This window comes from Manihot esculenta, chromosome 1 (assembly GCF_001659605.2).
Source record: "Manihot esculenta cultivar AM560-2 chromosome 1, M.esculenta_v8, whole genome shotgun sequence".
Classification (NCBI taxonomy): Eukaryota; Viridiplantae; Streptophyta; class Magnoliopsida; order Malpighiales; family Euphorbiaceae; genus Manihot; species Manihot esculenta.
This window is the reverse complement of record NC_035161.2, coordinates 4,360,680-4,388,179: the sequence shown is the minus strand read 5'-3', so window position 1 is coordinate 4,388,179 and position 27,500 is coordinate 4,360,680. Positions and strand designations below refer to the sequence as shown.

Below are 27,500 nucleotides of genomic sequence, written 5' to 3'. Positions count from 1 at the left end.
TTTTACTAATTTTATTTGATAAAAATTAAATTAAATTTTATTTAAATATTATTAAAAAAATTGAGGGAAAGGACGGTTGTGAAAGTTCCGCCTCACCAACAAACAATTTTTTCCGTGTCGTCACTCGCTCCCTCTACTTCGTTTTCGACTCGCTGTCTATAGCTTTGTTCACATTTCCTCTGCTGTGTTCTGATCAAAGAGAGAGCTATTGAATCAACAATGGAGAGTGATGATGGTGAAGTAGTGAGCAACAAGCAGGTGATTTTCAAGGATTACGTGCCTGGTATTCTTCAAGAATCAGACATGTATATCACCAATTCTACTATCAAACTCAAGGTCCCATCTGATACAAAGGCAGTTCTTGTCAAGAATCTCTACTTGTCTTGCGATCCCTACATGAGAATCCGGATGAGAAGTTTACAGGGCTCGTATTTCGCGCCCTTCAATCCTGGTTCGGTTAGTCTACTCAGACCCATTTCCTTTTTATCACTTCCTCCTTTTCTTTCTTAAGAACTTGATCCTTTTCTTAGATGGTTTAATTTCTTAAGAGTTTCACAAATTTCATTTCTATTTTGAATTAATTTTAGAGCACTGCGGAAGTAATTTGCAGAATTATTAGTTCCCAAGAGTATCGGCATAATTCAATTCAGAAATTAACTGGGTTTGTGTGCTTCTATGGTTGCTGGATAGTCATGAACAAGATTGAAATAGAGTGTCTCTATGTATTATAATTGAGAGAATTCATATGGATCACCTCGATTTTTAGGAAATTCATTAGTTCATCTATATTTTAAAATCACTGGATATCACTGCTGTATTTTGAAAAATCAAACTGTTTGTCTGTTAACTTAAGAGAGTAGGGATTAAATAGTTAAATAATATGTATAATTAAAAATATAGAGACCAAACAATATAAATATTCAAGGCTATTAAGTATTAACGGTTCTCTCTAATGATTAAGGAGTTGGATTTTATAAAATATAATGATTGATTTTGAAATAAAGATGAACTAGAGAATTTTTTAAAAACTCAGCGATTTGGTAGTAATTTATCCATTATAATTTATAATTTATAATTTATTAATTAAAGTTTGTGTTTGTCTCAAAGTTTGTTTTCTCACAAAATAATAAAATTTAGTGATTTTGAGATGTTGAAACAACATGTGCAGCCTATAACTGGGCGAGGAGTTGCCAAAGTTGTCGATTCAAGTCATCCAGACTTCAAGAAAGGTGACTTAGTGTATGGAATGACTGGATGGGAAGAGTACAGTCTCATTGCAGCAACAGAGAGTCTATTTAAAATTCATGACAAAGATGTTCCCCTTTCTTATTATCTTGGAATTCTTGGTAATCCTTTCCTTCCCTCCAACCCCATTTCTTCTCCTCTTTTTACAGCACATTCATTGATCAGTGTTGTTGGTGATAGATTGGAAAAGTTGATGATTCACTGGCAGACCAAAATAGTGTATCTGGGAACCTTGATCTGATTAGAACTTTATAATGATTATGATGATGTGTGATTTTTTTTTTTTAATGAGAATCATGATATGTGATTTAGTAGAAGCAAAGGCAAATTTATTCAGCTTTCAGTTTCCACTAAAACTTTCCTGCATCAAGGTAGTCTGGAGGTTAAGCTATAATTTATGTGAGTCAGGAGAAATATCTATTATTAGCGAGTAATAGATTGGAGATTGTGTAGTACTAGTCATAAATTGGCTGTAATTAAATCTCACTGAACACAATAACAGATGACAATTTTCTAGAAGATATGTGATCTTTTATGTTCATCTGAAACAGGATTTCTGAATGAGCCAAAATCCTTACATTGTTATTGCTAATTTGCTATTGTATGAGCCATGCACTCTTTTTTCCCTTGGCACTAATCAGAAAAAAAGAAAAAAAAAATCGAATGAAACAAGGAAAAAATAACTTGCAATTGTTTAAGGGATCAAATAAGTAAACAATCAATACTGAAGAACTGAATTCTTTCTTCCAAGCATGAGAATTAACAAAAGAGAAATCAATTGAATTGAATTATTGTAAATTTCTTGATTCGAAACTTAGGGTAAAGGTTCATTGCAAAGTGAAGACAGAGTGTGCTCTGTGAGTAAAGAGACAAAGCAGTGTCAATCAATAAAATTTCCTGCCTTATAGTGAGATAGGAACTTCTTCTGCCATAGCCCATATGATCAAAGCTCATACATTGATTTTATACTTTATAGGTATGCCTGGTTTGACTGCGTATGCTGGTTTTTATGAGATATGCTCTCCTAAGAAAGGAGAGTATGTCTTCGTTTCGGCAGCTTCTGGTGCTGTAGGACAACTTGTTGGGCAGTTCGCAAAATTGTTAGGTTGCTATGTTGTTGGAAGTGCTGGAAGCAAAGACAAGGCGAGCATCTTATGAATATTCTACGCGGTTCTATATTCTGTGCATCTTATGAATATTTGTCTCATGGATAATTATCATCTGGTTATAATTTGCACACTGAAGTTCATTAACTTGCTTTTTCTTTTCGTCTCACTGTAAGGTTGATCTACTGAAGAATAAGTTTGGGTTTGATGATGCCTTCAACTATAAGGAAGAGCCAGACTTGAATGCAGCTTTGAGAAGGTTAGTTGCAAAAACTTTGCCAAACCGAAATCTTTATATGGAGCCTTAGCCAAAGAAAATTTAAAAGGAAACAAACCTGGATGCTGCTTTAAAAGAGTTTCTGTGATTACATTTACAAGTTTAAAGCCTGAATGAAGACATCCTATCACTCCCTTGGCAGGAACAACTGCCAGTTAAAAATTTATGATTTCATTAAATTTCTTTTTAGAATTTGTTGTTTTACCGGCCTGTTTAACAATCGAGATACTCTCTGTACATTTAGGACACAAACTACTCTAATTGTCCTTTCATATCAAGCTATTTGTTGTTAAAATCTGATCCAATACTACACTTTTTGGCAGGTACTTTCCTGAAGGAATAGATATATACTTCGAAAACGTTGGAGGAAAGATGCTTGATGCAGTGCTACTCAACATGAGGGTCCATGGACGGATTTCTGTTTGTGGAATGATCTCACAATACAACCTTGAGCAGCCTGAAGGTGTGCACAACTTGATGCTTCTTGTCATGAAACGAATTCGTATGGAAGGATTCATGGTTGCTGATTATACTCACCTGTACTCAAAATATCTGGAAATGGTCTTGCCTTTAATCAAAGAAGAGAAAATTGTTTATGTTGAAGACACAGCACAAGGCATTGAGAGTGGCCCATCAGCTCTAATTGGTCTCTTCGCTGGCCGGAATATTGGGAAACAGGTGGTTGCAGTTGCTTCTGAATGATTTACTTCGTGGGTAATACTTCTAATAAACCCAGGATAAGTTGCTGAGCTTTTGAGGATGTATTGCATGATTATGGTTACTTTGTTAAATGAAGGCTATAAATTTCAGAACAAGCATGTGTTATAATATATCTTTCATTTTAACAGCTTCTGGTGCAAGTAACCAGCATGTTGTGTTTGTGCAGTGTGTGAAATGCTCCTCAAGAATTATATGCTTGAGGATGAACAGTATTAAGTTTAAATAAAAAAATAAATTTAGAAATTAGTTCGGTTGGATTTATTTTTTAATTTAGCTTTAAGCTTAGAGGTTAGATTGTATTTTTTAGGACTTGGAAATCCTTGTCCTTTTCTTTTTACTGAACCTTTCACAAACCCTTGAATTGAAATTTTAACCAACACAAATTTTATTGAACCTTAAAATATAAACTGAATTGAACTGAAATTAAAAAGGAAATTGAATTTAATTAAAATATTTAATCGGTTATTGAATAAAACTGAATTAATCGTTGAATCCACTTCTGAAAAGAGATAATGTGTTATTCATACAGATTATAAACACTCTTTTTCAAAATTAAAAAGTTTCTTTATTTAACATGGTATTAAAGTTCCTCGATATTAAACTTTCGTAAATATGTTACGTTTATAAATATATTATATATCAATAAAGTTTTAAATGTGAGGAATGTGTTAGAATTTTACTTTCTAGGTGTAAATATATTACGTTTATAAATATATTAAATATCAGTAAAGTTTTACATGTGAGAAATGCGCTGAATTTCACTTTCTTTGAGAAAGGTGTAATATAACCCCTATATGATCATAGGCACTCCTCTTGATCTAGCTTTATGTAGCACTTTTTCGTTTGGACTAATTTTTTAATTTTTGGAGTATATTGAATCTCATATCGATTTAAGTTTTGAAGTGAATGGAGCGTATTAAATTTGAGAAAAGGTAATACAACCTCTCATATGAACCACACTCCTCCCTTAATCTAACTTTTGCGAGTTAAAACTAATTTTGAGTGTGTTAAGCTTCACCCAAATTTAAAAAAATAAAACTATATATACTTTATATTATTAATTAATTAATTATGTAAATAAAAAATATAATAATCTTTTATTCATGAAAATAATAATTGTCACTTATTTTAATAAAATAATAATTACAAATTTGAAAAATTATAAAAACATTAATTATAAATAATATTTTTAATTTTAATTATTCATATTATTTAACTTTTCTAAATTTTAACTATATTATTTAATCAATTTCACCATGACTAATACAAGTTTTAACATTTTATTTGTTATAATAACTAAAGGTTTTGATTGTATAGAATATAAAAATATTTTAATTAGAGTTATGAATTCCAATAGCAAAGTAATTATTTAAAAAAAAAAAAATACAAGAACCTGATAGTAGTCTGTCCATTTTGTTCTTTTTCTCCCTAATAATTTCTGCAATAAAAGGTGAAACTGCTGAAGAACAAGTGAAGGTTCGATGAGGCTTTCAACTAAAAGGAAGAGCCAGATTTAGATGCAGCTCTTCAAATGGTTTGAAACAAAAAATACTATAAACACATTCTTTTACAAAGATGTTTGCAAACTCCAGCTAACTTCTGTAAATTCATCATCAATGAGAAAAAGGAATTAACATAATTTGAAAGGAGCAGGAGAAGGAAGAAGAAAGCCAAAAAAAATAGGGCAAAACTGAAACCTAATAATAACAGAGACTCACCACCCAAATTCACAAACTGCTTCTAATTATACCTGGTCTGTCTTTGCCATTGTCTTTTGTATGTGCAACCTCTCAGAAATTGCATCAGCAGTGCAACACAAGCCGTACCAAGTCCTGTCATCATCACATCATATAGGAAAAGAATAGCCCCGGAGGTATTTGGAATCCACACCTGACTCTCGCACCAGTGCTATTCGCCCTGTTCTTGCCACCTAAAGAAGATTTGAAACGTCATAAAAATTTCAGAGGCAATGAATCACTGTTAATGTAGTTCCAGAAATGCATAGAGCGCTCAGATAAGAACAATGCAAAATTGCTGCTCATTGCTCTTGTTGGACGAAGGTGAAAAATGCTACCCAATAATCTATGGCATTGGTTTTGGTTATCAAAAACAAAACATCTACAACTTATTCATTGCAGTTAGACCTGACTATGGTAAGAACTGGGATCAAACCGGACAAACCAGAGCTCAAAATTCCAATCTGGCACAAAGGGCCAGTCTTAGTCCCTTCTCTTGAACCATCAAGAGAATCGCACTCTGGTATGATCACTTACCACTTTAAAAAAGGCGAAATCTGTATTTACACTCTTGTATTATTTGACATGTATCCACAAGACACCTGAACTAAAATTAAAATTTATTTAATACCTAGATTTAAAAAAGAAAAAAAAATTATAACAACTTAACACAAATTAGTCTCATCATTGATAATTTTTCACTAAAAAGGTAAAAAATGGTCCCACTTATTACTTACTGTGCGCTAAGTTTTGTGGAATGTACTCTAAATTTTCATAAAATTATAGAGTTACTCTCACATAACTTTGGCAATTTATAAAAATTTAAAATATATTCAGCAAACTTAAAGTGCAATCAGCATTACTTTTTACTTTTTTTTCTAACAAATTATTGATGTTAGTATATAGTATTCTAGTGTATTAAAGAATATTCTAATAGGTTCTAGTATATTTGATTAGTAGTCTATAGGTCCTAGACACTCTATAAATAGGTATCTTGTATATTGTAGACTTACCAAGATGGTACCACAGCCATTTACCTAGCTTCTTCTCTTCTCCCTCCCGAAATATTTCCTCACAATGAGAAATGCCAGAGAGCAGCTCTGCTAGGTCACAGGGCCAGTCACAGAGCCATTTGGTTCCGACGATCTCCAAAACAATCATGGACGATACCTTGGCGCTGCAAAATTCAGATAACCCGGCGATGGTTCTCGTCTCTGTTCAATTAAACAAAATTAATTACAGAGAATGGAATTGAGCGATGAAAATCACTCTCGGTGCGAAGAACAAACTCGCGTTTGTGGAAGGGAAACTCCTGAGGACGGATCTGAAGATTATGACAGATGGAGGCGATGCAACTATACGGTGACATTATGGATCCTCAATTCTATTTCGAAGGACATTGTCGAAAGTTTCCTCTATGCCACCACTGCTCGAGATCTCTAAGTCGAATTAGGAAAAACGATACGACGAAAGCAATAGACCGATGATCTATCAAAATCAAGGGAAGAATAGCGTCGATCTCCCAAGATAATCTCTCTGTGACGACATATTACGGCAAATTGAAGCAGCTGTGAGACGAATTGGCCAACATTGTGCCGATATCTCCATGCAATTGCAGATCAGAGAAGCAGAAATCCACAATGCAGATCATCTGATGCAATTTCTGATGGGGCTCAATGATAGTTTTAATCAAGTTCGTAGTCAAGTAATGCTATGTAGAGTCTCAAAAGGAAGTCCATCCAACCTCACAGTACACTGAGGTAGCTGCTTTAGTTGTTCGATCTTAAGGCAACAGGCGAGATTATAGGAACTATGAAGCGAGGAAGGGCCACTGTGAATACTACAATTTAGATGGACATACACGAGCTGAATGCTTCAAATTGATCGGCTATCCATAATGGTTTAAGAACAAGAACAAACAATTCACCAATCCAGGAGCATTCAAACCGAGGTACACAGTTCACATCTCACACGCTGAAGATCACAATGTAGAATCAATCCTAGAAACACCACTGGCAGGTGCTGAATCGATCGTTATCACCGAATTAAGCAAAATAGATGAAGTTAATACAAAGCTCGAACTACTACGGCAGGAAATGAGAAGGCTGGTCAAAGGTAAAGCGGTTGCTATAATAAATACAGTTAATTCGCATTTAGCCTACTCTTACAATCCAACCAATTATTCTGGTAATAACTTCAGCTCCTTCAATCATAAAATTTCTTTAGTTTTTGCTTCTTGTGCTATGGTAACCGGAACACAGATATGGATCATTGATACTGGTGCATTAGATTATGTCACACCATATAAGCATCATATGATATCTATATGTTTTGCATCTACACCAGTAACAGTGCATTTGCCAAATGGCTCTTCCGCAGGTCTCACACATTGAAAATGTTGCTTTGCACACACATATGAAATTAATTGATGTTCTCCTTGTTCCTTATTTTAATATGAATCTTTGTCTAAATTGCTTAAACATACCAACTTGACAGTACAGTTTTATTTATCATGTTGCTTCTTTCAGGACCAAAAGAATATGTCCATTATAGTTGTTGACCAAATAATAAGTGGATTATATATTCTAGACAATAATAGTTTTTCTATTTCCAATATTCAGTCCTTTGTTGACTCTGTTTGTAATAAAGTTGCTTCAATCTCACTATAAAAGTTGCAGAGTTTTAAAAATGTATAAAGAAACTACATTTTTTGCAAATTTCATAATAAAAATTCCTTTCTCTATTCTTCATGCTAGATTAGGACACTTTTCTTGTCATAAAATATCCCATATACCTGTATTTAAGCAGTTTATTGACACTAATCACACATGTGCCTTACGTCCTCTAACTAAAATGTCTAGATTGCCCTTTCACAAGGGTAATCCCGGTGCATATGGATTTATAGAGATCATTTTCTATTCAATCTGTCACTGGTGCTAGATTTTTTTTTAACCATTATTGATGACAAACTAGAGCAACTTGGACCTATATGCTTAGTTTAAAGATCAGACATATTATGTTTTGACATCATTCAATATGTCAATACACAATTTGGAGCAAAAATAAAAAATATAAGATCCAACAATTGAGGAGAATTTCTTAATAAAAGGCGAGCTTCTTTGTTTTCTTCGCACGGCATTGTCCATCAAACTACTTGCCTTTGTACACCCTAACAAAACAGCACAACAGAAATTAAACATAAGCATCTTCTCAACATAGTTACGACATCTAATTCCAAGCTCAATTTCCAAAACTTATTGGTCTGAGTGTATAATGGCCGCTACCTACATCATTAACAGAATACCAGTCAAAACTTTAGGTTGGTTAACTCCCTTTGAAGCCTTGTTTCATAAACCATCCAATTATGATCACCTAAGAACCATTGGTTGCCTATGCTTTGCCATTAATCACAACCCTCAAAAAGATAAATTTGATCCTAGATCTACCAAATGTATTCTCCTTGGATACTCCACTACTCATAAGGGATATAGATTACAAAACTTAGACACAAAAAAAATCTTTATCAGTAGAGATATTCTTTTTCATGAATCTGTTTTCCCTTTCCAACATCATCCTTCTCAGGAGCCTTCTGTTTCAAATCCTTCCTATCAATTTGCATGATAATGCATCAAGTTCTTTCTCTAATTTTCAGGCTCCAACACAATCTGATCCTTCCTGTCAATTTGCCTGATGATGCATCAAGTTCTTTCTCTAATTTTCAGGCTCCAACACAATCTGATTGTGCATCATCAAGTTCTTTCTCTAATTTTCAGGCTCCAACACAATCTGATTGTGTTACTCAATCACATTCACAGGAACAGGTCATTTCTCCTACTCTCCCTTTAAGAAAGAGCACTAGAATTCACAATAAACCATCTTGAATGCAAGACTTTATTGTGAATCATTTATCCACTACTTCTAACTTTGATTTATCTGTTCACTTTACATCTTCACATCAAACTTATCTTAACACAATTTCTCACATTCATGAATCTTGCACTTTCACTCAAGCTTCAAGCAATCCTAATTGGGTCGAAGCCATGCATCATGAGCTTTTAGCTCTTGAAAAGAATGGAACCTAGATACTTACCGATCTTCCAAAAGTTAAAAAGGCCATTGATTCCAAATGGGTATACAAGGTTAAGACTAAGCCCAATGGGGAAGTTGACAGATATAAAACCCATTTAGTGGCTAAGGGGTATAATCAAGTAGAGGGATCAGATTTTAAAGATCGTTTTTCTCCTGTAGCCAAAGTTGTTACCATTCAAATTTTTATTGCCTTAACTACTTCTAAAAATTGGCCTATCTTTCAGTTTGACATTAGTAATGCCTTTTTACATGGTTTTCTTCTTCCTGGAAGAAAAAGTACACATGCAGCCTCCTGCAGGTTATTCTAAAGCTAGTCCAGGACAAGTTTGCTTATTAAAACGGTCACTTTATAGTCTAAGACAGGCTTCTCGGCAATGGAACTTGGAGTTCACGTCCTTCCTCTAGTCCTTGGGCTTTGTTCAATCAATACATGATAATTGCCTTTTCACACGGGATGACAATGGTACATTTACTATTATGCTTATCTATGTAGATGATGTGATCATAGCTAGCAATTTTGTTTGTCATTGATTAGACTAAATGTGCTTTACATTGCAAATTTACTATTAAAGATGTTGGACATTTGAAATATTTTCTTGGATTAGAAATCGCCAGATCTGCTTCTGGTACTCTTATCAGTCAGAGGAAGTTTGTCTGACGTTTTAAGTGATACCGGAATGTTACATGCTAAGAATGCTTCTACTCCACTACCCAAAGGTTTGAATCTTGATCCTTCTACTGGTGATTTACTTCATGAGCCTAATAAATATATGCAACTAGTTGGCAAATTGCTATACATTAATATTACTAGGCCTGAAATTAGCTTTGCGATTCATTATCTCAGTAAGTTTATGTCAAGTCCTAAAAAGCCCCATTGGCATGCCGCCTGTCTTGTCTTAAGATATCTCAAGACTTATCCAACTAAGGGATTATATTTTTCTGCCACAACCAACTTGTCAAATCTTTCAGCTTATTGTGATGCAGATTGAGCCACTTGTTTCTTTTCTAGGCAATTTGTTACTGGATTTTATATTTTCTTAGGAGATTCCCTTATTAGCTAGAAGACCAAGAAACAGAAGACAGTTTCTAAATCCTTTGTTGAAACTGAATTTTTTATTAGTCTATAGGTCCTAGATACTCTATAAATAGGTATCCTGTATATTGTAGACTTATTTCAATATACAGTACAAAATACAGATCAGATATTTTTCATTAAACCAAGAATTGATAATATAATTAATTTGTGTTTAATTATTATAATTTTATAAGTTCAAGCATTCAATAGATCTCCATTTTATTCAAGAGTTCCATGCGTTAATCCCAAATTGTATATAGTATAAGAATGTATTTAGCCATTTAAAAAATATTGGGAATCCCACACTAGAAATCTATTAAGAGTTATTAAAGCACAAAGCACACAAGGCATTAAAGGGTCCTGAGGCCTAGAAACAATGTGCAGGCACATGCCTAAATAAAGTGAGACTCACAAATCAAATTAAAAAAAAAAAAAAAAATTAAATAACCAAGAACAGGACCTAACTGACATACTAATATTTCTTTTCTTTTAGACAAATATGGTATATAATCAATAAATATATTACTTAAATAGAATGATAATGACTTTCAAAAAAAAAGAGAGAGAGAGAGAGAAGCAATATCATAGTATTATAATATCATAGCATACTTCAAAAATTTAACACACAGCGCATGGTGTAGAGAGTCGAGAGCTGGAGGAGCAACTAAGCAACCATCATACAACCATTGCTTTTTTTTTTTTTTATATATATTTATATAAGTTTGCGGCACAATTGGATTTTAACCCTTTCTTAAAAAGCCTAATTTTTGTGCATTATATTTTAATGAATAATTATACATTCTTCAAATACATTATCTTTGTGTTAAAAGAATGTTATTTAAGATGATACAATTTAATTTTTTCTTAAGCTTAAATAATACAACTCTTTTTTTTTCCAGCATGTAGTTTGAGCTGATATGAAACCTAATTAGCCCTAATCCTAAACCAAAATAAGAACTGGAACCAATAATAGCCTCCAGCTCAGATTAGCACCAACAGACACGTTGGAAACTGGGACCCAGTGGTGCAGCTCAAGTACTTCCAAGCCACAGCCCAGAACTGGACAGTGTCCCAAGTTACTTAGTGGTCTTGGTGAAACTTATCACGGCTGCTAAGAGATTATGATTGGCTAGGCCAAAAACAACAGATCAAGCATCTGAGAATACTTTGAAATTCCCCATGAAAGATCTAAGATTTATGAAACAAACCTCACAAATGCCATAAGGTTCCAACAACCTCTGCAGTGCAACCATCTTGTCCAAATCTCCTGTAAGCTGGAAGGCATTGAAAGCAAATTAATCAGCTTGGGATAGAGAATAATCCAAGAAAGCAATGAGATTGGGATTTAAACATACAAGAAAATATCCTCCCACAACCATGGCAATTCAAAAGAAGTGGAGGCAACAAATGGAGGAGTCAAAATCAGTGTTTTGAAAAAACCAGATTGGACCAGTTCAACCAGAACTCAGGCCACTGACCTGTTCAGTCCAGTCCAATTCATTTTTTTATTTTGAGCTTTTTCACCTTAAACTCACTAAAATTTGACTTCAAAAATTTTTTGAATTATTTTTGACCCATCAAACCCATCAATAAACCAATCCAGTTTTAAGACAACATCGTAACCACCAAGAATCTTATCAGCTACCATCAAAAACAAAAATAGGTGAAGGTTGCCCACCTCAAGGGTTATTGTGTGGTCAGATACATCAACTGCTCTTGCCCTAAAAATGCTGGCGATGTCAAGTACATCTCGTCTAGCAGCAGCATTCACAGCAATCTTTATCAACATCAATTCACGTTCAGCAAATGGCAAGTGAGTAAGATCCTTAACCTGAAAGATTAACCATATGTTACACACTTGACAGCTTCAACATAAACACTAACAAATAGAGACACCCTTGTATTGAAATTTGAAACCATTATATGCTTCCTAACATCTGAAGAAAATAAACCATTTGATCGAACAATGTGATTCAGAAAAGCAAGAACAGGAAAAATTTTCAAGAGTATTTCGATGAGGTTTTCTGCTTGAATAGTAAAACTTTTGGCATTATGATTGTTAATACAAGATTTTTCTTTCACAAGCTTTTCATTCATTAGTCACAGACAACACAATGAAAACAAGAGAATTTAATATCCATTAGAATATGCAACAGAGTTAATGAGTTCCTATCAACATTATATAACGTCTACCATGATAAATCATTCTTCTTAGGGTTTTTCCCACCTCATGAAGTTCTATTAGCTTATAAAGTTGCTGCACCAACTTGCTTATTGATTCATCTGTACCAGGAACGACAGTTGTTATTCGGGAGAGGCCCTCAGTTTCTGCATGGCCAACAGCCAAACTCTGATGCAAGTGAAAATAACAGAGCAGGTTGAGCTTTTTTTTAATATTGTTATTGGTGGAGTTGAGAGAGAGAGAGAGAGAGAGAGAGAGAGAGGAAAGATGAAAAGCTCTGAACACACCTGAATGTTATAACCCCTTCGAGCAAATACTCCTGTAACTACGTTAAGAACTCCAGGAGAGTCATTCACCAGCATGGATAGAGTGTGAGATCGAAGTCCAGTTGTCTGGAATATTTAACCAAGTGAATACATACCACATATTAATCTAATGTAAATGTAAGCACTAATGCCCCAGCACCATCTATGTCCCACTGGATTAAAATTTCATAAAGATAGAAAAAAGTTTGTGCAGTTGAACCCACCAACAGTTGGCATAAATATGCAACCACAAAAAAAAAAAGAAAAAAAATATCTCTAGGATTTAGCATCACATTACGTCACAAACTCCAACCTTAAATCACTGGCTGCCCCGCTGTCCCTTCCACTCGGAATAAAAAGCCTTAAAATAAGAAGAGTTTTGTCAAACAGAAGTTCTATATAGAAATAAGCTTACATCATCTTCATTGAGAACTCCCCAATGAGCATCAAGAACTTGAGTGACTGTAAAGCTATCAGATGGCTCCACTGGATAAACGTCCCCCTAGATTGACAGAGAAGAAAAAACACATAATTTATTAATATAATCATAACAATGAAGCAAATATGTGAATGAATGTAGGAAGTGCATTTAACCATAAAATAGACCAGAGATCATACTGAATTTTTGTATTTGGATGTACATCAGATTAAAGTTCTTAAATGAACATGACTAAAATATAAAAATAAAGTATATAACCCATTACAAATTTACAATAGCACAAGGAAACAACATCTGCCACAAACACAATATATCTTTGACAAGATATAATTGTACAACTTAATTAATTAGCAAACCCTTGGTTGCCATGGTGAACAGTGCACAATAAGCCAATAAACATATAGACCAAAAGGTAGATAAACATCCATGCAATTGTTAAATCACGTTAAAACTCATTTCAAATTACTACATAACAAGATATTAAATATAATTAGTATAAGGTAATGAAACCAGCTTAGAGAATGCAATTATTTCCATCCCACCCAATTGGGCTCTGTCAACACCACCCCAATCCAATTTGAAATTTGGATGGGTAAATTTAGGTTGCCCTATTGATACGAGGAGGGAATAAGCATCTCTCCTAAGCTCACTACGTGCCTAAGACACTTAAGTCTATGAACATGGCCTCGACACCAAAGGGTAAGAGGTCATCCATGATTGCAAAGCTCCACTTGGGCCTTTGAAAGGTTAGTCCAAGCCCAATGCATCTATAACCACCCAAATGAAGCATTGCCAACTCCACTAGGTGCCTTAAGCCCTTCAAATGAGTGTCCTATGGCTACTACAAGAGTGCCTTACGGCCCTTGTCTCCTGAAGCCGACTTGGAGCATTTAGTACCCAATTGAGCACTTAGTACCCAATTGAGCACATAACTAGGAACTACTTGTCGGACAAAGGAATTAGTACAACTACAACCACGAGGCATGGATCCCTAGTTAATTGATACCCGTCACTGACATCTTTAGAGTATAAAATGGACAACTACCAATTTATGTCTATAGCAGAGAAAGGTCTCGTGTAATGCATGTCCCTATCTAATGACGCCTTCAACTTATCCACTTGCTATGACAAAACACCAAGCGGCTCTCTTTTGGACAAGAGATATTATGACATATTCGCTTATAGAAAAATAGAGTAGTTTTATAAAATAATTTTCTAAAAAATTGAAAAACAGAGTTTCATATTCCTATGTATCAATTTTCCACATGAAGAACTAGAAACTAGTTTTTTAGTTTTACAAAATTTAGCTAAGATTTGAAAAAAGCTTCTAAGTTGTTTCCACTATGTTTCCTTTATAATAAAAGTTGTATTTTCTAACTACTTTCCATTATAAATATTCTATAACAAAACTTTTACTAAAACATTTTATAACTAAAGTTAAATAGTTATTTAAAAATATTTATTCAATAATTATATTATTATAAAATAAATGAATAATACATGATAAAAAATTTTAAAAGTAAAATAACTAAGCTTTTAAATATAAGTAAAAAATTTTAAAAGTAAAATAACTAAGTTTTTAAATATAAGTTTTAATTATTTATTTTTAATTATGAAAGTTTTGAATTAGATAATAATTTTTGTGTCATTGATAGGCGAACACGTCTATGTTTTTCTATTTTTTAATAGGAGATGAAAACCAGAACTTTCTTAGAAATTGCAAATTTTAAAAAAAAAAATTGTTTTCCATAAATAAACACACTCTACATAAACCTCAGAAGATACCAAGTACAAAAATATCTTGAGACTCATAGACTCCCAGCATTTACTTCATCTCTCTTATTTATTCACCTTGAAACCATGCCACTAGCTTAAGTATCAGAGTGTTGAGTAGGGAAGCCCTATTTGGTTCCTTGACCAGTGCTTGTCTTATAAATCACTTCCAACCCATTCAGAAAATATCATTTCAGCTCCAAAAGTAGTCACTAGCGCTACTCACTCCTAAGGGTCATCTTGAACACCCTAGAGGTCAAACAAGCCACTCCTATATTCAAATCCACATAGTGGTGGCACCCATCCAAAGGCTCACTAGATCTCAGCTCATGATTTTGCTAAGGTATATTTTCACATTAAATCTTTAGCCCACATAAATATGTATACTTGTTTTTCTTTGAAGATATACCATTTATTTATAGGTGTTATTGGTCAATTTAACATCTATTACTTAGTATTATTCTTTCTTCATTAAATATTAGCTAGTGATATTTAAAATATAATACCAATGCATAAAGGATTTAATAATAACATATAAAATATGATTTCAATAATTTATAAAATTATAAAAAAATAAAATAAAATAAAATGGAGATTCCTACCCATGCTATCTGCCCAATTTTTTATGTCCCCACCCCAGTTTCCTAACAATGCAAGGATGAGATAATGAAATCATTCCCTCCCTGAACGCATTGCCATTCCAAAGTTTATTATGCAAATGCAAGATGTAAAGTCAAGTTCAAATATTCAAAACCCTTGGTCAAACACTTGCCACTATTTATGTGGAAAAAACTAAATGTTAACATCCAACACAATGTTGCTCATGCTCATAAAAAAGTGAAAAGAACATACAAAATCTTCTAGAAGAAAACAAGAGTTGATAGCTTAAAGAAGTGCATACCCCTGCAGATGTATCTTCACCAATGACTGCTTTGCTTTTAGTCCCCAAAAGAGCATCATCCAGCCTTGCTTCTCCAAGATCAGGATATGAAGCAGCTGAAAATCGCCAAAAGGGAGCACATTCACCCATTTTTTCCCTTCTCAATGCAATCTATTAAAACCAATAGGTATGGATATTAGCACCAAACTTGTATTTGGGCAAAAACCGACATGACTACAACTAATGAAAAGAAAAACAAAAACACGACCTTTCCAGTTCTTGCAATTTCTTTGATTCCAAACTTGCTTAGGTTTCTCTGGACGGCAACGATCTTCCCTGGATCTCCAGTTACCTAAACCAAACACATAATATGTAACTTGTTCTTTAGGAATTTTGTACATTTCACACAGACAATTGAACTTGACAAAATAATTGAATTTCAATCAACAAAAACACACTAGTCTCTTCTGAAGTTAACAAGAATATAGTATGAATCTATTTCTCATATATCGTCCCAAGTCAGCCAAATCCCAAATGTTAGCAACTTGATCACCCCATACATTCAAGAATGCTAATTTCACATATATTTGTAGTTACTAAATTCCCCCAACCTTGTTGATTCTTCAGCAGGACAATATATTCTCCAAGGATCTTCATGCAAGTGCAGCCAATGAAATAAATAAGTAATTGATCCTAGCATGATAGTCTACAAAATAATGGACACAGGAATGAAAATGGGGAAGCTCCCATTATATATTATTCCAAACCATTAAACCCAGAGCACTGTACTAAGTTCCTTATTAATTTAGAAACTGCAACAAACAAATACATACCAACAGGATCAAGTTGTAAACTGATAAGAGACATAAGAAAGTTTGAACGAATGAAGTTAATAAGAAAATGCATTCAAGTTTTTTCGTAAGTATATGTAGAAACATTAGCAATTTCCATAGCATTGTTGATTGAAACTCTTTAAGGCATATAAAAATTGGAAAACAACAAAAAGTATACTCTTTCATAGCCCAAACCACATGAATTAAGATAAAACTACTGTAGTACATAAGAAGTACATTGTATATTTATAAGCAAAATTCATTTGTTTGCATATACATTTTAAATGTTTGTAATTCTGCAAACAAGGAGTTCCCAATTCCTTTCACTTGTCTCAATGACTCAAGCAGGGCATTAAACCTTAATGGTTCAATCTTTTTCTGCTTAACTTTTTCATCCACCAGATTAAAGTTCAAAATATCTTCACCTCAATTGTTAAAGAGTGCTCTGAGATATCCACAATTTTTGCTCTGAAAATGTCCACCAACCACATGATCTGAAGATTAAGTCAAGAAAACAATACGTAACCAGAGTTAGTGCACGATTCATTTTGAACTCATGAAGGATATTGATGCTTAATGACCACATTATTACCTCAGCACGGTATTTAGGATCTGCATTCACTTTTATTAGCATTAGCTCACGTTCTACCTGTGGCTCACTTGAGAGATCCTCCACCTAGGTATCACATTCAAAAGTAAGAATGGGGAATATGGAATTGACTAGCACAAAGGCTAAAATAAGGCACCAACTGAAAATCCCCAATTTTTTACACATCAAAGTAGAATCTTAGAATCCGTGATTCAACTGGTCCAAAAGAATTAAAGGAAATCTAAATAGTAAATACTGAAAATTGTAAATTAATGAAGAAAAAACTCTTAAAATAGTACAAAATCCCTTCATGACTTAAAAGACAAAATTTTGGAATCGAGAGTTCAGGATGATATTGAAACCTTCAAAACATTGACTAATTTCTGAAGTTGCTCTACAACTTGTTGTAGCACCCTGTCAGTTCCAGAGACAACTATGGTGAAGAGTGCCTTGTCCTTGTTTAAACCAACAGCAAGGGACTCAATGTTATACCCCCTCCTCGCAAAGACCCCAGCAATCCGATTAATCATCCCACTTTCATCCCCCACAAACACAGAGATTGTATGCCTCCTCACCCTGAAGTTATAAAGCACATCAAACTAACCAGACCGACAACAAAACTCATTTAAAAAAAAAAAAAAAAGTTAACTGGGAATTTGTGTATCACAAAAAACTTCGGTTTAGCTGATTTTATGACTAAAATTGATTTAATCAGTCTTCATTTTGAAATTCGCGTTTGATTAATGAACACAAAAGTAATCTTTCAGAAACATTTGAGACAAAATGTAAAAATCAAAAAGCTTCACATACTTTGAAATGGGCAGAGAAGGAGCAGGGCCATTAGCGGACAAAGAAGTGTTAGAGATGTTGCTACGATTATCAGCCGCTGTAGCAGAGACAGTGAGTTTCCTTGGATGCTGATAGTGGTCAGAGGTGGGTTTAGAGAATGTTAAAGAAGCAGGTTTTGTACTTGAGAAGCATACACGAAGAGAAGAGTTCGAAGCACAAGAACGAGAACGAGAAGGAGAGCGATCTAGGTAGTGAATCATTGTGGAACAAGCTGGAGATACAGCCGCCATAACAGAGAAGGAGGAAACTGAGCTCTGAAAATGGAGGGGATGCAGAAAGCCAAAATGAGACCGTTTCTCGTATAATAGCTCTATTTGGTGACGTGTGATTTGTGAGTGTATCCATTTAATTAAAAAGGAATTAATAGAATTAACTATTTAATTTATTTCCTTTCAAAAAAAACTATTTAATTTATTTATTTTTAAAAATAATGATATTATATAATCATTATATTATTTAAAATTAAAACATACATTCCAGATTTTTTAAAAATCAATTATTTGATTAATATATTTTAATTTTATCAAATTAAAAAAATTATTTTTTTAATGAATGCATTTTCGAATTACCGCACTCAAAATATAAGAAATAAATTATTAGATTTAAAAATTGAGAGAAATATGTATTAATTTTAATTTAACGAAATGAAAATATAAAAATTAAATTATAAAGTTTAAAATTAAGAGTAATTTTAATATATTTATGAGGTTTAAAAGTAATTTTCCCATATATGATAATGGTGACTTGGCTTTACAGCTTTGCAAAGGCTCACCAGCCAATACTCCACGTTTACAATACATTTCTTCTCACCTACTAAGCCAAGCCCTATTTCTCTTCTTTAATTGTCTCTCTCATAATTTATGACAAAGAAAAAACGTGTGCTCTTTTTTTTTTTTCCAAATGAATATATTATTGTTCTTACTAGGATTTGACTCTATTTGATCCCATGCTTTGTAAGAATTTTATCGGGCTAAAGTATGATTATTTTGTATTTAATTTAAATTAAAAAAATTGATTGAATTAAATTAATTTAAAATTTTAATTTAATTTTTTATTCATTTCGATTTGATTCGATTTAATTTTTAATTTTAAAATTTTTAATTATTTCGATTCGATTTGAATTTAATAAAAAAATTAAAAAAATCGAATCGATCTGATTAATAATAATAGTATATTATTTTTAATAATAATATTGAGAGGTTAGATCATATTAAATTTTAAATATTTTAATTAAATTTTAAAATAAAAAAATAAAATTTAAAAAAAAATATTAAAAATTTAAATCGATAAAATCGAATTGAATTAAGCCGTTTCGATTCGATTTGATTTCTTATCAAAATCAATTTAGTTTGATTTTTATAAATACTAAAATTTTAATTTTTAATTTATTCAATTCAATTTTATTTTAAACTAAATCGATCAAATACTTATTATGTCGAATATTTGAGTATGTTTAGATTTATGGATTTCCTTCATTATTGATGTAAGTACTATGTTAAGTAGTTTTACTTTCATCTCAGTAGATTATTTATTTTATTTTTTAATAATATGATTTAATTATTTTTTATTTTTTAAAATAATATAAAATTTTATAAAAAAATTAATAAATTATTAAATATTAATAATAAATTTTAAATAAGTGAATAAATTGATTTAATTATTTTCTATATATAATTTTTTATGTTAACTGATACTTACCAACAAAAGGAAGAAAATAAAAATAAAAATTGCAATGCAGCAACGTTTAAAATATCATTTTTAAAATTTTTAATTTTTAGTATTATAAATGTTTTTGAAAATTAATATAATTTAATTTAATTTTTATAAATACTACATTTTAATTTTTAATTTATTTTAATCGATTTAATTTTAAATTAAATTTACTGAATAGCTGCTTTATGAGTGATGAACAACTGTGTCAAAGCCTGATCTATTCTCCAATGAGAACCTGGCTGCATAGATTACATTTGAGCGTGCTTGATTCGCTCATGAGCAGGAGAATTCGAACTAATCCTCAAAGCGTTGGCGTCGCACCAATCCTTCAAGCAATGGTGGGCACTAGAAATTACTTCCAAAGCCTACGATTTCTGGAGAAACCCAACTGCCACATGATAATACTCAACACGCCACCTTCTGCAAGCCATTTGGACATGAACTCAATGAAAATAGCGGCAAGTTAGTCATGATCCAAGTCGAAGCTCACCTGCTCAATATGCCAGCAATTTTTAGCTTAGGGACAAGCAAAACAAACATGGCTAATAACCTTGGTGCCCCCACAAAACAGACAGTTTTCACGTCCCAACCTCTTGCAAGAAGCTTTGCTTTTGCAGGGAGAATATTTTGGCAGCCTCTCCATTACACAACAACTCCTTAGTCATTAGTATGCATTAAACTCTTTCGCACGTTGAGTATTGAGTAAATCCCTATTAGAATAATATTTAGTTTTAAAAATGACAAAGAGCTTGAATTTTACGTTAGATTTGAACCGAGTCTATCTTTTATTATCGACGTCTAATAGAGATTCACGATAAACTTTTGAAAAGAGAATTTCGAAATGTATACGAATTTTAAAAGTGTGACGAGAGTCGTAAATTTATCATAAAATTTAATATGAAAATTTCAATATTTATGGATCAATTTTATATTTTAATTATTTTTTTAGATATATTTATAATTTTGTATATTAAAATTTTATTTTTAATTAATTTTTTATCAATTTTTTTTTAAATGAGATTAAAAATTGAGATAATAGATTTATTTGGATGCATGTAAAGAAAAAGGTGAGTTGCTACAAATTAATTAATAACATGTTATTTCTATTTTATTTTAATATTAATTAGTGCGTTAGGTTAATAATAAGAGTTAATTAATGAAAATTTATAATATTTCAAAACCGTTTAACAAAATATATGTTAAATAATATTGATTTTTGTGTTTTAATTTTACAAATATTTTAGTTAAATCAAAACAAAAACATATTTATAATGGAAACAGTATATCTTAATTTTATTATATATTGAACATTCAAATGTAAATATATAAGAAATTATTAAAAACTTATTTTTATTAAAAAATCATTATATAAAAATAATAAATAAAAACTTATTTTTTATTAAAAAATTATTATATAAAAATAATAAATGAATTATGATATAATTTGTTTAAAATTCTTATAAATAACTTATAATTATAAAAATTTAAGTTAGGATAATGTATTTATTTTGGTTTGATTTGATTTTTAATTTTAAAATTTTTAATTATTTTAATTTAGTTTAATTTTAATTATAAAATAATTAAAAAAATTAAATCTAACTGATTCGTAATAATAATATTTTTTTATAATATAAAAAGATTATATAATAATTAAAATTGAAATATTTCAATTAAATTTTAGAATATTAAAAATAAGGTGTAAAAAATAAAAAGCATATTAAAAATTCAACCGATTAAATGAAATCAAATTGAATTTAATCAAATCGGTTCGGTTTAATTCAATTTTTATCTAAAATCAATTTGATTTAGTTTTTGCAAATACTAAAATTTTAGTTTTCAATTTATTCGATTCAATTTGATTTTAAACCGAACCAGCCGAATGCTCATTCTTTATTCTCGAACACTTCAAGATGCAAATTTCTTTATAGAGACTTCTCTAGTTGATGGGTTAAAAGAGATTAAGGTCTTCCATTTAGCTAACAAAGATGATATGTTTATAAATCAATTTTAAAAGTATTTCAAATTTAAATTCTATATAAATAAATTTTAAAAGTGTTTTAAATTTAGATTCTATAATATTAAATTTAGATATCATATATTATTTAGTTCAGTCGATTTTGTTAGGGATATGAGCAATTTTAAGATACGCATGTTATTTCATCATTAACTATTTTCACTTATCACATCTTCAAACCCATAGTTGATTTAAGCATGAAGATTTTACTCATCAAACTACTTAATACTCTAAGATCCAAACTCATCAAAGCTCATGAGAGAAGTTAGTGCAAGGTCACTTCTGTTTAGTTCATTTGGAAAAGTCAGCATATGGTGCTGTTATCTAGGATGCATCAGGACTTTTTTAATTTAGTATATGATCCAAGTATGGCAAGAATTCTAGGTTCATGAAAGATTCTTCTATGGTTTATTAATCCTGAAAGCCCAAATACTCGATGGGCCAAAACTTAAATTTCTTATCTGAAATCTCCGTCAAATTTTAATTTAAATATAACTCTTATAAAATATAAATTTTAAATACAATCAAACACAGCGGGATACGGAACGATTAATTTTAAATTTTAAAATAGACTTGAATTAAATTTAATTTATACCATCGACATCTGATAAAGACCCACGATAATTTTTTGGAAAAATAATTTCGAGACGCATAACATTTAAAAGTGTGGCAAGGACCGCAGGCATATCACAAAGTTTGAGCGAAAATTCCACCGTTTATAGAGTCAATTTTATATTTTAATTATTTTTTAAAATATTTTTATAATTTTACATATTAAATTTTTTTTATTATAAATATACATTCTTGACTATTTGATACTTATTTGTCTATTATTTTTATTATATCGTATAACCAAACGATATTGATTAAAATTAATCAGTTTTAGCCCATCAACTAGACATAATTTTAAAATTCTTAACGATATCTAACCAAACTGACTGTGATAAAAGTCCTTGTCAAATTAGATCTTAGGTTGAGTGTATAGAATAATCTATTAGCCATAGTTTTAGAAAATACCTACTATGTTAAGTTTTTAAAGTTTTTTTTATTTAGTCTCTATATTATAACAGAACTTTTTAGTTCAACGTTCAATTTTAAAAAATACATTAAAATATCTCTAAGATTTTTAAAAATTTACTAATTAGTCATTCTATTAGTTTTAATCGCTAAGTGTTTTACTATTTAATATGAAAAAACTCACTATTTATTGATCTATCAGTCTTGTAAAAATATCTATCCGTCTCATAATTTTTGTCTATTTTGTTTTTTCATACATTTTAATAAAGATAATTTTTTTTAAACTTTTCAATTATATACCTCTTAAAAATATTAAATTTTATTAAATAATAAAAGATGTTTTGAGAGATTATTTAAAAATAAAGTAAAATTAAATAAGGTTATAATAGGCAATTTATATATTATTATAGAGTAAAAAAGAAAAATGAATAATAATTTTGAGGCATTTAAAAAAAGAAAAAATAGACAAAAATTATTATATGAAAAGAGTATGTAATTCTTTTATATTGAGGATATTATAAGCTTTTCATAATATTTAACTGCTAAAATTAACTAAGGGACTAATTATTAGATTTTTTTAAAACTTTAGGAGTTTTAATGTAATTTAAAATCTAGAGACTAACTGGTGAGTTTCTATACAATAAAAAGACTATATAGTAATTTTTTTAAAAGTTTTTATTTTATTAATAAAATTTATATTAAAAAAGAAATTAACATATTTTCAAGTAAAATAAAAATATTCTAAAATTTAAAAAATAAAAAGGTACTTTAAACTAAGTGATGAGTGAAATTCACAACTTTACAAAATCATTACAAGTAATAGTCATAAGAAGAGTATCACATTCATAATAATCAAATATTAAGCCTCAAAATATTTATAATTTAATTATTATTTAATTAAAAAGTAATTTTAAATGTAAATATAAGCAAATAAAAATAAAAATAAAACTAAATTAATTCTACAAAGTGTAACTATACACAGAAACAATTAATATGAAGCATTAGAGTATATGAATTTTACTAACTTGATTTAATTAATTAATACTAATTAAAAATTCATTTTTCATAAAATATATTTATGAAATTGTATATACAATTACCATAGAAAAAACTTACAATATAAGGGTTTAAAAAGATTTTAAGTGTTAATTTTCTACATCTTCTAATTCTGAAAACTTTCAAAAAGCTTTTTCAAATTAACTCTCCTAAAATATTTTTTTATATTGAAATCTAAAGTTTCAGTGTAACAATATTTATTTATTTATTTAATTAATTAAATAAATAAATTATAATTATAGTTCAAAATATTAACCAACATACTATATAAATTTTAGATAATTTTAATTAAATTTTTATTTAATTAATTAAATTAAAATCATAATTCTTTTAAACAATAATTTTATGTCAATTTCAATTTATATGTAATTAAATCCTACTTAATTTTACTTTTAGTTTTATTTTATTATATAATTAATTAATTAATTTGAAAGTCAATAATATTATCTAAAAATATATTAAAACTATACAGATATTTGAAATATCAAAAATAGTTTGATTTAACTTTTCGGTGCATATTTCTCAGTATAATTAATATTTTTTATCACAAATATCTTTTAGTTGGCTTTTTATTTTACACATTATTTTTAGTATTTTAAAGTTTAATTAAAATATTTGAATCTTAATAAGGATTTATATATTATCAAATCGATATAGTATTACTAATTAATCGATTCAATTTTTATTTTATTTTTTTTAATTAAAATCAAATTAAATTGAAATCTCTAAAAATTTTAAAATTAAAATCAAATTAAAATTTTAAATTTATTTAATTTAATTAATTTTTTAAATTTAAACGGAAGACTAATCACACTTCCTTTTTATTTACATAATTTTTAAATCTATTTTCTATTTATCCAAAATAATTCACCTAAATTATCTAATACTCTTTCAACCAGTTATATAAATCTATATCATTTCTTGATGTTACCGGTATGAGACATGGCCTATTAATTAGGAAAAATTATTTTTTAATCTATGAGATTTAACATAATTAACATTTTTGTCTCTCTATTTTGACGATCCAACACTTAAATCCCTCACTTTCTCTTCCGTTCAAATTCGTAGTCCTTCCATCCAAAATAACCGTTTGATCAAAGAGTCAAAGATGAGAGGTGATAATTTTTTCCAAAAATACCATCTTCTCAATACGAAATTCCTATCTTTTTCTCTTTCATATCTTCTCCATTTCCTTTTATCTATTGTTAATTCTCCTTTTTTTTTCTCTCTCTCATCTTTTTTCTCCCACATATTTTCTCTATTTTCTTTTGACATTGTTGATTTTTTTTTCTTTTTCATTTTTTCTCCTTTATATTTTCTCTATTTCTTTTTGACATTATTGACTTTCCTTTTTTTTTTTTTTTCTCTTTTCTATCTTTTTTCTCCCTGAAGTAATATTTGAGAGTTGCAGAGACGGTAGGAGTTATGATGAAGAAGAAGAAAAAAAAAAAATCTACAGAAGAAAAAGAAAAAAAATCTACAGTAAAGAGGCATTGGGTTTGGGTTTCGTGATTTTAAAATAGCGAGACTTTTAGTGAGAGCCAATTTTATCAATTCACGTGTCTCAAACGACTATTTTAGACGGAAGGACTATAAATTTGGACAAAAGAGAAAGTGAGGGACTTAAGTGTTGGGTCGCCAAATAGAGGGATAAAAAGTGTTAATTACGTTAAATCTCAGTGACTAAAAAGTAATTTTTTTCTATTAATTATATGTTAATAAATAAATTATTTTATTAAATTTATCATATATTTAGCTGTGATACTAAAAGAAAAAAATTATAATAAAAATATTAAAATTTTATTTGTTTTAAAAAATATTTTTTTATAATTTAGATACTCATGAAAATTAATAAAAGAAATTTTTTGTTAAAAAAAATTCTATACCTTGATAATCTTATTATATATAAGTTTATTCATATTTTATTTTTAAATTAAAATTAAATAATAAATATTAAAAAATATTTTTTATAAAAAATATTTTATATGAAAATATTTTTCAAATATAAATAATTTTTTTTGCAAATAAACTGGACTAAGTTAATTCTTCTCATCAACACTTAAAAAAATCTCTAATTTTCTTTCTTTTCTCAAGTCTTCTTCCTCGAAGAACTAGTCCTCAGTTTCTGCCGACAAGTGGTTTACCTTGCCCAGAATCTCTTCCTCGCCTGGGCCATTGATTGTCCTCTTCCTCCCGGGGCTGTAAAATATATTTTTTCTTCTAATTTATAAAATTATTATAATTATAATAAATTTAAATTCATAAAATTATAATTATTTTTGAGCCGACATTACCTTTCATTTATTTATGGATAAACTGTAATTTAGTCCCTCTAATTTAGTGAAATATAATATTTTGTCCCTCTATTTTAAAAAATTATCAATTTAATCACTGTAAATTTTAAAACTATGCCATTAGTCCTTCCATTAGATTTTCAGTTAAGTCACCGTTAATCTTCAATTTATAAATTCTGGAGTTTCAACGAAAGAAGTAGTAACTTATGCGATAGAAGTTGTTGGTGCTCTTACATGCTTTTGTAGCACTCTTATGGGTCTCCCGAAAAAAACTAGTGTAGCAGCTCCAGTTTCTGTACCTGCAATTCTTGCTAAAGCTCTTTCCACTGCTGCCGCAAAACCCACTGCTTCTTCTAGCGAAACTTGTTACAGATCTGCTGCTTGGTGGCTCTTTGAATGCCCATTTCCCTTCTTTTATAAGGGAACAAGATGTTGGAAAGGCTGCAGTCGTAGCTCTAATAGTCAAAGCAGCTTTCTCCGATTCACCTGCACCGACCATCAAACCTGAAAGGATTATGTTCAGGGGACTGCTGCCCCCCTCCTTCCACAAGATACATCTTGTGCCTATGTGCAGCTATAACTATCCAAGAAGACACTCGAAACTGAAAGGAAAAAAAAAAATTCACCCAATGGACTGCCAAGCTATAAGTCCCATGACCCAGGAGCTGGATTTTCCTAGCTCTAAAGCTTCTTATACTCTTGAATAGTCGGAATGTTGCTACTTGTGTCGTACTCCTCTATTGAATCAGTTAGTCTTTTAATTAAGATTAACGGTGATTTAATTAAAAATTTAACGAAAATGATCAATGGCATAATTTTTAAAAATCACAACGACTAAATTGATGATTTTTTAAAATAGAGAGATGAAAAGTTATATTTTATTAAATTAAAGAGAATAAATTGTAGTGTACTCTTTATTTATTTTTGTAGAGAATCACTTTAAATTTAATAACATGCGCTTTAACGTACTTGAAGAATTTTGGCATCGGTCCGTGACCCCTTGTTCATGGTCAATGATCAATTGTTTTGGAAACGATCAAAAGCCAAAATCTCAAAGTCAAACTGATCAACTGTCAAGTAAGAAACCGCCGCCCGCTTTTTCCACTTCCAGATCAGAATAAACCCGGATCTACCTTTTCAATGATTTTTTTTTCTGAGTTCCAATGATTTAAAAATAAAAAATTTATTATTTAATTTTTATTTTATAAAAAATTAATTAATTAATCTATAAATTTTTTAAAAAGTATATTAAAAATCTTTTTAACATTTTTAAAATTTATTAATTAATTTATTTTAATTTTAATGTTA

At 30.2% G+C, this 27,500-nt stretch overlaps 2 protein-coding genes across 4 annotated transcripts; one reads left to right on the top strand and one right to left on the bottom strand.

Moving 5' to 3' along the window:
• The first annotated feature begins 18 nt into the window (after window positions 1–18).
• On the top strand, window positions 19–3,594 carry LOC110626053 (2-alkenal reductase (NADP(+)-dependent)). Its single transcript, XM_021771793.2, has 5 exons — window positions 19–456; window positions 1,169–1,346; window positions 2,222–2,388; window positions 2,528–2,610; window positions 2,952–3,594. The coding sequence occupies exons 1-5, from the start codon at window positions 220–222 to the stop codon at window positions 3,328–3,330; spliced, it is 1,044 nt and encodes a 347-aa protein (XP_021627485.1). The 5' UTR covers window positions 19–219; the 3' UTR covers window positions 3,331–3,594.
• A 1,126-nt stretch (window positions 3,595–4,720) lies between these two features.
• On the bottom strand, window positions 4,721–18,412 carry LOC110626109 (acetolactate synthase small subunit 2, chloroplastic). 3 transcript variants are annotated; one of them, XR_006349968.1, is made up of 13 exons: window positions 18,060–18,412; window positions 17,612–17,825; window positions 17,253–17,336; window positions 17,086–17,154; window positions 16,096–16,179; window positions 15,849–15,998; window positions 13,151–13,237; window positions 12,718–12,822; window positions 12,476–12,598; window positions 11,927–12,079; window positions 11,457–11,522; window positions 5,099–5,278; window positions 4,721–4,786 (listed from the first exon to the last, which is right to left on the bottom strand). XR_006349968.1 is itself a non-coding variant. In XM_021771858.2 (12 exons), exons 1-12 carry the CDS (start codon window positions 18,326–18,328, stop codon window positions 5,195–5,197), a joined length of 1,488 nt encoding a protein of 495 aa, XP_021627550.1. In that variant the 5' UTR covers window positions 18,329–18,412; the 3' UTR covers window positions 4,963–5,194. The 3 variants fall into 3 exon arrangements, 1 of the variants encoding a protein (XP_021627550.1); XR_006349967.1 differs by lacking the exon at window positions 4,721–4,786 and adding an exon at window positions 4,809–4,947; XM_021771858.2 differs by lacking the exon at window positions 4,721–4,786 and having other exon boundaries at window positions 4,963–5,278.
• Between the last annotated feature and the right edge of the window lie 9,088 nt (window positions 18,413–27,500).